General features: G+C 31.3%; 1 protein-coding gene across 2 annotated transcripts in view; it reads right to left on the bottom strand.

Annotated features, from left to right (window-relative positions):
* Nucleotides 1-13,958, bottom strand: part of HGF (hepatocyte growth factor) — a 104,574-nt gene that overhangs the window by 15,968 nt on the left and 74,648 nt on the right. For both annotated transcript variants that reach the window (XM_082473499.1, XM_082473498.1), the window contains exons 11-13: nucleotides 8,865-8,967; nucleotides 5,359-5,492; nucleotides 170-208 (exon numbers count right to left, since the gene is read on the bottom strand). In XM_082473499.1, the coding sequence (XP_082329625.1) occupies nucleotides 170-208; nucleotides 5,359-5,492; nucleotides 8,865-8,967 (276 nt within the window). The remainder of the gene's footprint in view (nucleotides 1-169; nucleotides 209-5,358; nucleotides 5,493-8,864; nucleotides 8,968-13,958) is intronic.

Consider the following 13,958-nt stretch of genomic DNA (forward strand, 5'->3'; position numbering starts at 1 on the left):
AACACCTTTACACATGCACACAGAAAAAAAATGTTCAAATAAAATAAAATAGATTATTTTATTTTTATGATGGAACTTTATATAATGATGTTATTTTTCTATGAAGAAAATAATGACATCATTTCTGACGCATAGAGACTCAGATATATTATTTTGAAAGATTACTTACGGTCTAAATTGACTATTGTAGGTGTGGTATCACCTTCACCTGTAAAAACAAATATATATGTATATACATAATTTTTACATACATATTTCTGTTATATAGAACCAGAATTGTGTATTGAAATCCAAACATCCATGAATAGATAATTTACTACAATTCTTTACATTTTATTCAAAAATAAAATGCAATAATACTCTTTTGAGTAATTATGTATCGCTTTTAGACAAAGTTGAAAGCATGCACCTACTGGTAGTGGGTCATGTGAGGAAAGCCCTGTTTTATGACTGTGAAGGTTATCAGGTATGTGGTTTGATGGATGTTGGCAGTTTGAATTACACTGCTAGCAACAAGGAGCTGCCTCATTCTCCCAAGATGCCAAACATCGTACACAATGAACATTCCACCGAACAGCACTAATGCTTGTTATTGTTTACTTGGGCCATTCATATAGATAAACTATGTAGCTTTACTGTAATTTGACCCATTTATATTTTTTCTGAAAATTACTTTTCTTTTATATGGTTAAGGATAATTAAAACTTCCTATGTTTCAGAAAACTTTTTTAAGAATTCGAGAAGATAGAAATCAAGGTCACTCATGGAAAAAGAGGGATAGCCAAATATAATTATGTTTTGTTAGCATATTTCAAAGACTGGTTTTTCTAGGTAGTAAGGGGAAAAGTATTTAAAAAAAAGAATACCAGAAACTGCAAATAAATTATAACTAAAACTTCATACTTACTTCTTTTTTACAACCTCCCTACTGAGTGGGGTTTAATTGCAGCCAAGAGAAAGGCTTGGAGGATGCTAGGATTTGAAAATACTTAAGTAGTAATGAATGAGGTACAAGACATTTCCTGGAATTTAGCGTGTGACTGTCCAGAATTGATGACATAGAGTTTAGTCAGGCATTGTTTAGACCCAGCTGGTTGTTAGTCTCTGGAAGTGCCCTGAGCTCAAATAAACTGGCAACAAAACAAAAATGGCATATGGATTCCTTTGTAATAGATGCAAATTTGATTTTTATTTATGAGAAATCTTGAGAAAAATTAATACATGCTAAAGCATTTTTATTTATGTCCATTTTCCAGATCTAGATATTTTAAGTGAATAAGTGTAAAGGTGAACATACAAATTTCATCATTTCCCTTTCCCTTTAGTTTATCCTTGGGGATGGTTTTGTCTTAGAGTCAGCTGAGGTCATTGTTTTAGTTTACAGTACAAATTAGGATGGAGGCTGACTGTGGTCATTAAAACAACAAGGATATTTCTTTTTCCACTCAAGTTAATTACAAAAAATTCTAAAATAAAAAATTAGATATTTATTCTTTGTATCGTTTGTGGTGAGAAAGACTACACTATTCATTGTATTCTTAATTGCATATCAAGTTTCCTATTTCTAGGCATCAAGTTAATACATCAACAAAGTATTTCGTTCATTATTGTACCTTACTAAAATATTTAAATTTTTAAAAATGTGCAGATCTTATCATTTAGGGGCTTTAATAATTAAGAGTATATATATAGATTTTCCTCTAAGCCAATATTTCTCACAATTTAGAACAAGCTGCATTACCACTTAAAATCAGATTTCTAGAGATTCTGGGTTGCTGGTTAGATTATGAATTTTTTGAAAGCATTCTAGTTTCTTCTGCTTTCTAGGCCTTTTCCATTTTACCTTAAAATACTATTTTCACTTCTCCTCTTTTACTTTTCCCTTACGTCTCCACCATAGTACTCAAATCTGAACAACTATATATGATACAAATCTTACTTTATATTGATTCACCTTAAACTTGAAGAAGGAAAACATGTCAATGATAAAAGTTTTTCCTGTGGAAGTGTAGGGGTGTGTGTGAGTGTGTGTGTGTGTGTGTGTGTGTGTGTGTGTGTTTATATGGCCTCAGAACCAAACATGTGCTCTTACTGAAAACATAAAGAAAACTTTCTTTTAATAGATCCTTAAAGTTTCAACTCAAATTCAAAACTTTATGAACAGCACATCTTTTTCCACGCTGACATTTGTATTCCCATTTTTATTATATATTTTAATATTAATATGTATGTATTTAAATGACTTTATTTGAGATTATGTATGTAAAATGTCTCCTCTGTACACTGAAAATGATTTGAGTGTAGGAAACATTGTTTATATTTTCTATACCTAGAATGATATATAGGGCTTTGCATACAATAGCAGCACAATTTAAAATTATTAACAAATGAATAAATAAATACAAACTGAGGTGGAGATAATTTACCCAAGGCACTTAAAGTGATAGAACTAAAATCCTTCCCAGGAAATCAGAGTTGAAACTCTAAACCACTATGCTGTCTTAATACTTAAGAATTTTCTAAGATATACTGTGTATATGCATATAGACAAATATAGACATTTCTACAGTTTTATTTTTGCATCTTGAGAACCTTAAAAATATATGTTAAATATTATTTTGTAAGCATTTTTTAAAAAGGAGTACAAACCTTTACAGGTTTTGTAATACAAATGTGCAGTGTGAAAATGATATATAGTCTCTGAAGTTAAATAAATAAGAACTCAAATCGTCTAAAGATAAATTTTATTAGCCTTTCACCAGCAAGAAAAATGTAAATAAATCCTGGCTATAAATATTAGTTAGAAAAATGACAGTGTAAAAATATTTGTTGAAATTAATTAATGTTCAGAATACACTGAAATAAATGAGTTATCTGCAATTGCATTTAATCAAATACTAGCAACACCCTGAAGTCTTTCAATAGCACATTACTAACTTTTAGTTTAAAAATGTTAGTTGAAAATATGCTTTAAAAACTTTAAAGTTATTAGAGTCTTGTTTCAAATTTATAAACCAAATCACAGTTCTCTATGGGAACATTTTACTCTTAACTATATCTACATACTAAAATTAGGCTACTGTGATTTTTAGAAATCTGGAATTCTATAGGGAAAGCAATAGAACTTGTTTTAGAAGCCAGGTCGTTGACTTCTTTCCCTCTTCCTAGGTCATTGAAGAGTCTATTAGCCTCCATTATTATTTTTTTTTAATAAATTTATTTATTTCTTTATTTATTTTTGGTTGTGTTGCGTCCTCGTTTCTGTGCGGTTGCGGCGAGCGGGGGCCACTCTTCATCGCGGTGTGCGGGCCCCTCACTATCGCGGCCTCTCTTGTTGCGGAGCACAGGCTTCTGGACGCGCAGGCTCAGTAGTTGTGGCTCACGGGCCCAGTTGCTCCGTGGCATGTGGGATCTTCCCAGACCAGGGCTCGAACCTGTGTCCCCTGCATTGGCAGGCGGATTCTCAACCACTGCACCACCAGGGAAGCCCAGCCTCCATTATTCTTAATCGTAGAAACTTCACAAAGAGGTACCATGAAATAAAACTAATATTTAGAAAAAATAACCCTTTCACCATTAAAAAAATTTTTTTTGTGCACCAGAGAGGTTGGAAAGGTTGGTCTGTTTGCTTGTTTATTTTAATGTTAAAACCAGAAAGACATCTTCTATAAAAGAACATTTTCAGGACCTATGCAAACCCTAATCTGGGATAAGTTAGGAACATTAGGAGAACACTAATTAATTTGAAAGGCTATGATTAAAGCTGATGAAATGATATATAACAATATGAAATACTATTTCTTTGTGAACATATATTTACTATTATAGAAAATTTCTTTATTAAAAATAGATTGGGAAGTTCCAAGTTTTAACTATAGATACAATTGATTAACATCATATTTTAAAAGTTTGCTTTTATGCTAAAAGTTCATGAAACGTGACTAGTGTTACAATTTATGGTGAGAAATTATCTCTTTAATTTGATGTATATTATGGAAAATATAGACTTGTGTTTGTGTTTTATGTTTTAAAGCAAACATCATTTCTTCAATCTAATCTCTTTTAAAGTGAGTATTTTTGCTGCTATTTTCAAGGTACTTGCTACTGCCTTGTCTCACATGAAAAACATTCTTAAAACAGGACTCTTACTGAACATATAAAACTATGTCTTTTTTAAACAAGAAGGCAGTTTAACATAGTGTTTAAAGATGTTTGCTATAAACAGAGCTGTGAGACATGTACTACAGTAAAATGGTCTCTTGCTACTAATAGAGCTTTATAAGTCTTTTTCACTCAATCAATAATATATTGAGGATATATTTTCATCTCAATATACATTAGTCTCCATTAGCAGTTCTCAGTGGAGGTGATGCTATTGACATCTAGTGGGTAGAGGCCAGGGACACTACCAAACATCTTATAATGCATGGGACAGCCTCCCATAACAAAGAATTATCCAGCAGAAAATGCCAGTCGTGCAGAGGCTGAAAATCCTGATACCTTTCCCCAAACTGACTTCAATACAGGCTTCCCAGTACACAGAGCAGCACAGTATTGAGAGAGTCTGATTACCCAGGTACTCACTAATATTAGGCATTAGCAATCATTTTCTTATTTGCCAACCTGATAGGTGGAAATGATTTCTTATGCTTTTATCTTTTCATTATAATTATTATATTTTCTTACTATTAAGTTTTAATATCTTTTCATTTGTTTATTAAGTTTATTCTTGAAGATTCATCTTCAATTTTCTCGAATCATCTCATCTTTTTCTTATTGCTATATAGACGCTCTTTTACATGAAGTGTACCAGACATATACATTTTACGTATATCTTTTACTTTATGTGCTAATACTTTTTAAACAAAATCATCTTGGGCTCAGAGAAGTAGATGGAATGTTTTAGGCTTCTTAGTCTTGGCCTAAACAGCTGAGAAGAAAGTGGAAGCACAACTATCTCTGATCTGTTTATGGGTCTTTTAGTGGGCTGGGGACTTTGCTAAGAGCTCTGCTACTTTCAGAGGCTGAACAGTTAGTATTTATTGGTGGCGGTGGTGGGGGTGGGGGGTGGAGAGGTCTTTCTAGCCCAGTCAGAACAATGGCCATGTATTACTTCTGAATTCCAAATAGGAATCTTCTGAGGGAGGAAAATCTCTTTTAAAAGGTCAGCAGATTGTCCCCTTGTCTAGAGGAGAGATGAAGTTGTGTGTATGTGTGTTGCTGTCTGGAATGCATCCTTATTTTGGGATCAACTCTAGCCCTCCTATATTATTTCCACCTCTGGTTAAGGTATCATTTTAGAGGGCATGCAGTATATTTAAAATGGTTCACCTGAAAAAGATCACAAAATGTACTCACAACGAGAAATAGGGCAGTAATCCCAAGGAATGAGAGGGTTCCCCGTGTAACACCAGGGACCATGGGCATCATCATCAGGATTCCGGCAGTAATTCTTATTCAGCTTACTAGCATCTGGTTCCCAGAAGATATGCCTGCATAAACAACAAACTCTGAACATCACAAAATGCACATCTTGTCCAAAAGAAACAAAATGTCACGAAGATATAATCCTAGTGCATAACTTTCATTACAGATACAATGAAATTCACAAGCTACCTGCTGTGAATTTCGGGGTTTTTTTTTTTTGAGACTTATTTTGTTGTTGTTCTTGCAGTTTGGAAGGATGTTCTTTAACTCAGGAATAAGTCCGAATAATCAGCATAGATAAAGTGATAAAAGATTTTATGACTTTGCTTCTATTTAATAACTATACTGGCAAGGTAACAATACCCCTGTGCCAAAAAAGGAGCATATGACAAAGATCTAAGTTATAAAATGCATAGAAAATGCAAGCTATTGCAAAAGTATTTTTTTCATGTTTCAGAAACATGTAAAGAAGCATCACTAGCAACATTACTATGACAACGTACTGGAAGATACACTGAAAACAATAATAACGTGCTAATAAAATTATTAAATTCTAAAATTTCACTGGTCATATAGTTACAAAATATGATTTTTTGACAGATAATTGAGTAACACTTCAGCCTTTCTCATTTTACATCTTAACTAAATTTATTACAAAAGTAAAGCAAAAATACTGTATGTTATTTTATAAGACCATGCCCACTCATATAACATCAATATTTACATTTACCTCAGTAACATTAATGAAGTCAAATTCCACATGGCCATCCTGACCACGTCATGAAAACTATACATTCTAACTTAATTTGTTTTGGATTACTAATTACTACCATGCTTGAACATAATTAATATGTCATTTTTAAAAATTGGGAAGAGCTTCAACATAGAAACTTGGACTATCTTACTAAACTTGGATTTACTTTTTGGACCAATACAACAGTAAAGACATACAATACTTACTATGTGACAGGTTCTATTACAGATGACTTACATATATGCCCTTAGACCAACCTGATGAGACAGGCTCGAAGATTATGCAATTTTGTATTTGACGAAATTGAAATCCACAGAGGACAATTAATCTTTCTAGGGTCACGTGGTTTTTAAGCTTTAGAACATGTGTTTGAACACACGGCTCTTTCCAGAGTCAGTGTTCAAAACCACCGCACAGTATTACCTCTTTACTCGTCATAGTTTGTTCTTAAACCAAAATGGTACCATGCAACTTAGTCATTCATCAGTATCCTACAAGTTGTTTCCAAATGACTCTTAACTATTTCCAAAGGCAAACCTAAACTCAATGAATTGAGTTATAACCATTGCATCCCTGAATAAATATGCAACGTGTTTCCAGTGGTATGCTGGTAAATGTTTAACAACTAGCACTCTGAAGTGTGTATGGGGGGAGGGGGTCTTTATTTGTTGTCCTTGCATATTTCTGTAGTGTAACTGTAACTACTTCCACCATAAAACTGTCAAGCTTCTAATATGGAATCACTGAAGGCAGAGTTGGTTACAATTGTCTTTCACAAGTCCTTGAAGAGCTAGATCCACCCCACCATATTTCTAAAAATGCTTTTAAAAATATCAGTGTTGAAATCAGCATTAATTTTAATCATGCCAATTCTTGCTTAAAATTCTTGAATGAATTCCTTTAATGCTTAGGATAAAACTCAAATTTCTTAACACAGCTTACAGGGTCCTGTATGGTTTTGCCACTGGAGAATTTCTTCTCTGTGGACATTAACCAAATTATACTGTTTCAACCTTATTAAAGTTATTTCTGATTTTTATACACCTCCATTTTGGGGCTTTTGGACAAGTTATTTCTTCTGCCTGATGTACTTTTCCTCCTACACTTACTTTCACCAACTCCTACTTATTACGTATGTCCCAACTAACATCCCTTCCTGTAGGAAAACTTCCTGACCATTTAAGTGTGGGTGTCACTTGTTTGCAGTCCCATAACATAAGATATGCTTTTTTCGTGGATTTTCTAATATGGCATTGGCATTTGCTGTTTTCTGCCATTCCATACTAGAGTGAGATCCATGATGGCAGAATTCTGCTTAACTTTGAAGTCCTAGAGCTACAGTGTCCTGTACAGTAGCTACTAGCCAGAGTAACCGCAGAAAAGCTAGTATGTGGCTCATCCAAATTGAAAGGTGCTATAATTATAAATATACAACAAATTTTGTAGGTTTAATATAAAAATGTAAAATAGCTCATTAATAATTTTTATGTTGAATACATATTGAAATGAAAAGCTTTAGAAATATTGGATTAATAAAAACATTATTTTAAAAATTTGCCTGTTTAATTTTACTTCTGTAAGTATGGCTACTGGAAAACTTAAAAAGTACAAGTGCGATTACATATGTCAATTGCATATTTATGTTAGAGAACACTGCTTTAGAACTATCACTATTTGTTTGTGAAGTAAATTAGTCGAAAAAATATCATCCACTAGTGAGTACATTTTGAAAGAGAATAAGAACTTTAAAGCTAAAGTGGAACCAGGAGCAAAATGACTCAACTTCTCTGGATCCTTAAATTCTTATTCACACATACAGAAATATCTTCCATATAGGATTATGATGGTCAAATGAGATAACAACTCACAGAAAGCAACCATGTTGTAGGTACTTTATTAAATGACACTACCATTTTTCTTTTAATCCTGCTGTATATATTCCAGGATATTTAATACAAATCTGTTCTATGTTGCAACTATGTCTCATACGTCTTTTGTAATTTCAAACACACTAGCACTACTGCTGGGGTCAAGTGGAAGATAACTGCTTTTGTTGTGAATATGTCCAATGTCAAAATCTCTAATTCTCTGAAATATATAGATTTTTTTCAATTACATATCCATTGCTTTAATTATAGAAAAAGCGTGTGTATCAGAATAAAACTATACAAGGAAACATATCTCAATAAGTTTTTAGTAGTTAAGTGGAATTTTAAGGTATGTATATACATGAAGATGGTCACTTATCAATTTTATAAACTAATATTAATAATTAAATAATTATGAGAATATAATCCTATAATGTACTATTTGAAACACTAGATTTGACATTTCATTATACAATGTCTTATCCAGTTGTGTAATTGTTTTCTCCGTATGACCATATCATGCTTAAAGGTGGAGCCCAAGTGTATGTCCACTTTTTGTTAATGTTCCCGAGGCACCTGTTACAGAGCAGAACACATAGTAAATGCTCAATAAATATGTACTGGTTTGAATTGTTTATTTAAGTTTGCCACATAGAGAGAAAATGTTAAACTGAGTTGCACAGAATGATCAATCTAATGTTTTTATTAGCTTACTATAATATATAAATGAATAGAAAGAAATACCAATGTACCTGAATACACCTATCTGCTGTTATCACTACATACTATATACTGAAAGAAAGAAATTTACATACCGATGTAAATCTTCCATGTTCTTGTCCCACATCGAACATGTTAGTCCAGATCGTGTTTTGGATAAATTGCCCATATAATTTTTGCCATTCCCACGATAACAATCTAAACATAAAATACATGGAAAGAAGACTAATGAATACTAGGGAGTATAGGACAAAGACTTTTTTTACAAGCATATGAATTCATGAAAATCAACATAAAAATTAAAACAAAGCACTGAAATCTGTACAAAGCAGACACTTAACTATCTCTCATAAAATATCTTTATTTTTAGTCAAATTTCTTCTTCATTAAAATGAAAGTTTATGTATCAAATTACAAATTCAAAAAAAATCAAAGAAAAAATTAAATGAGTGGCTCTTAGGGACACCAAAGAAATGAGAATTTTGTGAGTGACACATATTTTCCAATATTTTCTACTGAAAAATTTTACTCCACAGGAAGGTCACAAGAATGATATAATGAGCACTCGTATACCAGTCACACTTGTTGTGTTTTGATTTTTGTCTTTCGTGAGATTGACATTCTGAGTCATCCAAGCCAGCTGTTTCACAAATGCTCTTTAATTTCATTTTGCCTGATTATTTTCTCATGAATGAAATCAAGTTAAATGCAGAAATATTGCCTAGGTGATATTTTGTCCTTTTTTCAGGATTATTTCATGTGACACATGATGTCAGTTTGTTCAATTATTGCTGATGAGTTTGATAACTTGGTTAAGTGGTATAAAGGAAAAACTTCTCTTCATATATAAGAAAAACAAACAAAAATATTTTGAGGCCTTTGAGGCTGACTACATCCTATTCCCAAACAAATTTTCACAAAATGGCTTAGGCATACTTTGATTAATTTTGCATGAATCAGTTATTACTCTGCTGGTTTTAAAATAATTTTTTTATTTCCTACTTTTCTTTCTCTCTTGTTATTCTTCTGTAAATGAAAGTTTTTCCTTCTCCTCTACTCCTTCCATTTAAGTATTACTACTACTACTAGTAGTAGTAGTAGTGGTAGTAGTAGTCTACTAGTAGAAGTAGTAATGTAAATATGAACTCATGGATTCTCTTTTATTCAGCATGATAGATTATCTATTCCTGTTGTTCATTTTGATGCTCAAATTGTTCCATCTTTAGCCAATGGAAGCCATGTTAAAATGGCTCCTGTGTCTTTTATCATTTCCCATGTGGTTTTATTTTTCACTTTTTTTCAACTGAGCAGTTTGCGTTCTATTAAACATTTATAGAAGTGTCCGTATTTGTAATTTTAAAAAATAATAAAAAGAAGTTAAGTTCTTTCAAATATGTGAGTTGCAGTTCTACATTTGAAAAGAAGCACTATTCCATATTTTGAAATAATCCTGCATATTTTAATAGTAACTATTTAACAATTCTGATTTTTATATGAATAAAAACTGTAGTTTTAACTATAAAATATTATCTACAAACATACATTAACATTAAGATTATTCTCTGGTTTAAAGTTGGTAAGCCATAGTATATTATCATTGGTTTTAAATATGCTATGTAATTAGAATAAATAATAGGTACAAATTCTAATAAAATTTTTAAATGAATAATAATTTGTCCAGGAATTAATTTAGTAAAAAAGAAATATAATAATATATTCAATAGTCATGTTTTGATATCCATAAATTTGAACTTAGATATAAAAACTCAAATAGGATAGGATTTGATACAGATAATATAGCAGTCATTACCATATACAATAAAATTGTTTTCAGAAAGCATAAATTTGTAAAATCCAATTCTTGTACATAGGCAGAATATATCAGTTAAAATATTTTCCTCTGACAGTGCTATTTTTTTCTACATTAGGAAAGGTTAAACCTTTGGCTGTTAGGTAGTAAATTCTTCAGATAATTTCTTACTGAAGAAAGCAATTGTGCAATGTGGTGTATTGGTACTGCTCTTTGATACATTTTTGATTTTACACCTGTGTTTTCTGTATTAGAGAAAGAGATCCTCCTTACCACTACCACCGTTTTATTTGAATATGAGCTAGGTTTTTTTTTTTCTTAGTAAACTTTTTATTTTAGAATAGTTTTTAATTTACGGAAAAGTTGTAAGTTGGTACAGAAAATTCTAATATACCACATAGTTTCCCCTACTTTTACTATCTTATATTAGTATGATAGATTTCTCACAACTATTTACCATACTGATGCATTATTACTAACTGAAAACTATATTTTGTTTAAATTCTTAGTTTTTACCTAGTGTACATTTTTGTGTCCTAGGATCCCACGTGATACCACATTACATTTAACTGTCGTGATTTTTAAGGCTCTTCTAGATGTAACAGTTTTCTCAGACTTTCTTTTTTGATGATCCTGACAGTTTTAAGGAGAACTAGTATTTTGTAAAATGTCCATCAGTTGGGTTTGTCTGATGTTTTCCTCATGATTAGATCTGGGTTATGGGTTTTTGAGAGGAAGACATAAATTTTGAGCTCTTATTAACTTGCTGGCATAAGATGTTCCAGCTTCACTTTATGTTTTTTCTTGCCCCAGGCCCGGAATCTTCCATTTCACCAAGGAGCCATTGTTTATGTTAGTGATGAAAGGTAAGGAGAAGACGTGGGTGCCATGTGTGCTCATTGCTATTTGGTACCATTGTTTCTAGTCCCTTTCATTTGATAGAGCTGGGAAGTGTGTGCATGTGTGTGTGTGTGTGTGTGTGTGTGTTCATGAGTAACTGATCCCTCTAACTCCAGTCTAGCACCAGAGTTGTTCCTTGTCTCCTCTTCATTTGTGTATTTCTTCTCCCATAGTGAGAACCATGATTCTAGGTAACATCAGTGTCTTTGCTCATTTTCTGAATTCTCCAATGCACACAAAATAATGTTAAAGCTGCTACATCCTAATACAGCAAAATTACACTTTTAAGTTCGAAAGGTATTTAAAGTTATCTAACTTTAAATGTATTCCAGTGAGGCTATATATAGTCAGAAAATTGTGTTTAAAAATTATTTGGAATTTTTTTCCGAATTCTGTAGTAATGGTATCTATTTGATATACAGGTAGGCACATTTCTGTGTTTTTTTCCATCTTTCTTGAGATTACTTTTTGAACATTTAAAACATTATTAAAACATTAATATTGGTTGATAGTCAAAACTATGTGAAAGTGTGTATTCAGAGTGTTCTCATTTTCCCTCTTGCTTCTTTGTCATATTTCTACCCACTACTACCCACCATTACAAGTAACCAATTTCATTAGTTTCTTGTTTATGGCTCTTGTGTTTCTTTTTTTTTTTTTTTTTTTTTTACTTTTTTGGCAAAGATGTATATACACACACACATATATACATATGTAATATAAATATATAACTATACGTATATATAGTCTATATATGTATTATTATATCCCATTCTTTATTACTAGTAGTAAATCCCTTTATTTATTACTAATAGAATACCAAATATATATTTTAGTGCCTTGCTTTTTTTTAAATTAATAATATACCTGAAAATCACTTCATATTAGTTCATGAAAAGTTTTATCATTCTTTCTGCAAATTTGCAGTATTCCATTGTGTGACTTCGCCAGAGTAGATTTGGGTTGTTTTGCTAGTACAGAAAACGCTGCAATAAAAAAACTCGTGCATATGTTTTTGCATATTATTGGAGCTGTATATTCAGATAGTGCATTATTGGTCCAAAAGGTGAATGCATATGTAATTTAATTATTGTAATATTCTGTTCCATAAGGATTTTATCATTTTGCACTCCCAAGAGCAAAGCATGAGAGTTCATTTCCCCATACAGCTTTGCCAAAAGATAGCATTGTCAAGCTTTTGAATTTTTGTGAATTTATATGTGAGAAATAAAAGTCTCATATTATGAAAAATCTCAATACCTATATTTTAGTTTTTTTCTTGTTACATGTGAATTTAAGCATAATTTTCATGTATTTAAGGGAATTTTTATATTTTTCTCTAAAGAAATCTTTCTGTTCATGTATTTTGTCCATTATTTAATTTTTTGGTCCTATACTTTTCACTTTCACAGTTTTTATATATTAAAAATATTTATCTTTATCTGTGATATACATTTTAAGACTTATTTCCAAATTTGTCTTTTGAATTTAAATATGATGGGTTTGTTTATGTTTTTTGCCATGGCAAGTTTTTGATGTAGCTTATTATTTTTTCTTTTATTGCCTTTAGATTTTTAGTGTTAATTAAAAGCATATCGCCACATCTAAGTTATAAAGGCATTTTTCCAAGTTTACTTCTAGTATATAAATGGTATCCCTTTTTACACTACATCTCTCATCCATTTGGAGTTTATTTTCGGGTATGGTGCAAGGCATGGATTTAATTTTATTATTTTTCCAAACGGTACTTTATTGATCCATTACTATATTTTAAAAGTTTATTTTTACGCAGTGACATATAGTGCCACATTTTAAATATAATCTCAGTAAGGAGTCTGTTTTTGGATTCTGTGTTCTGTCAATTTATTCATGTGCTAGAACTACATTCTTTTAATTATAAACTCTTTAAAAAATATTTTAACATCTGATAGGGTTATTTACCTCTAATCCTCTTCTTTTTCAAGGTTTTCCTTAGTATAGTTACATGTTTATTCTCCTAGGAAAAATCTAGAATGAATTTGTTTGGTATCAGAAAATATCACATTAAATTTACAAATTAGCTTAGGTGGAATTGATGCATTTATGATGTTGAATTCTCATATCAAGAACAAGGGATGTTTTTCTACATGTTAAAGTACAATTTGGGGCTTTCAGTAGTAATTTAAAATATAATTACATAGATTTGCACAACTTTCCTAAGTTTATTCCTAAGTTTTCCTCAGTTTTGTTTCCTATTATAGATGTAGTTTTCTCTTTAATTAGATTTTCAAAACCATATATGAATGCTATTAATATTTGTATATTAATGTGTATCCTGCTACCTTAGTGATTTTTTTATTTGAATTCAGATTTCCAAGTATATTACTATTATATCATTTTCACAAAGATCTTTTGCCTTTTTACCCAATCAATAAATATGCCTTCTTATCTAATTGTATAAAATAATATCGACAATGCAATGTTACAGAGAAATATAATG

The sequence above is a fragment of the Balaenoptera physalus genome (assembly GCF_965194825.1).
Source record: "Balaenoptera physalus genome assembly, chromosome: 8".
Taxonomy (NCBI): domain Eukaryota; kingdom Metazoa; phylum Chordata; class Mammalia; order Artiodactyla; family Balaenopteridae; genus Balaenoptera; species Balaenoptera physalus.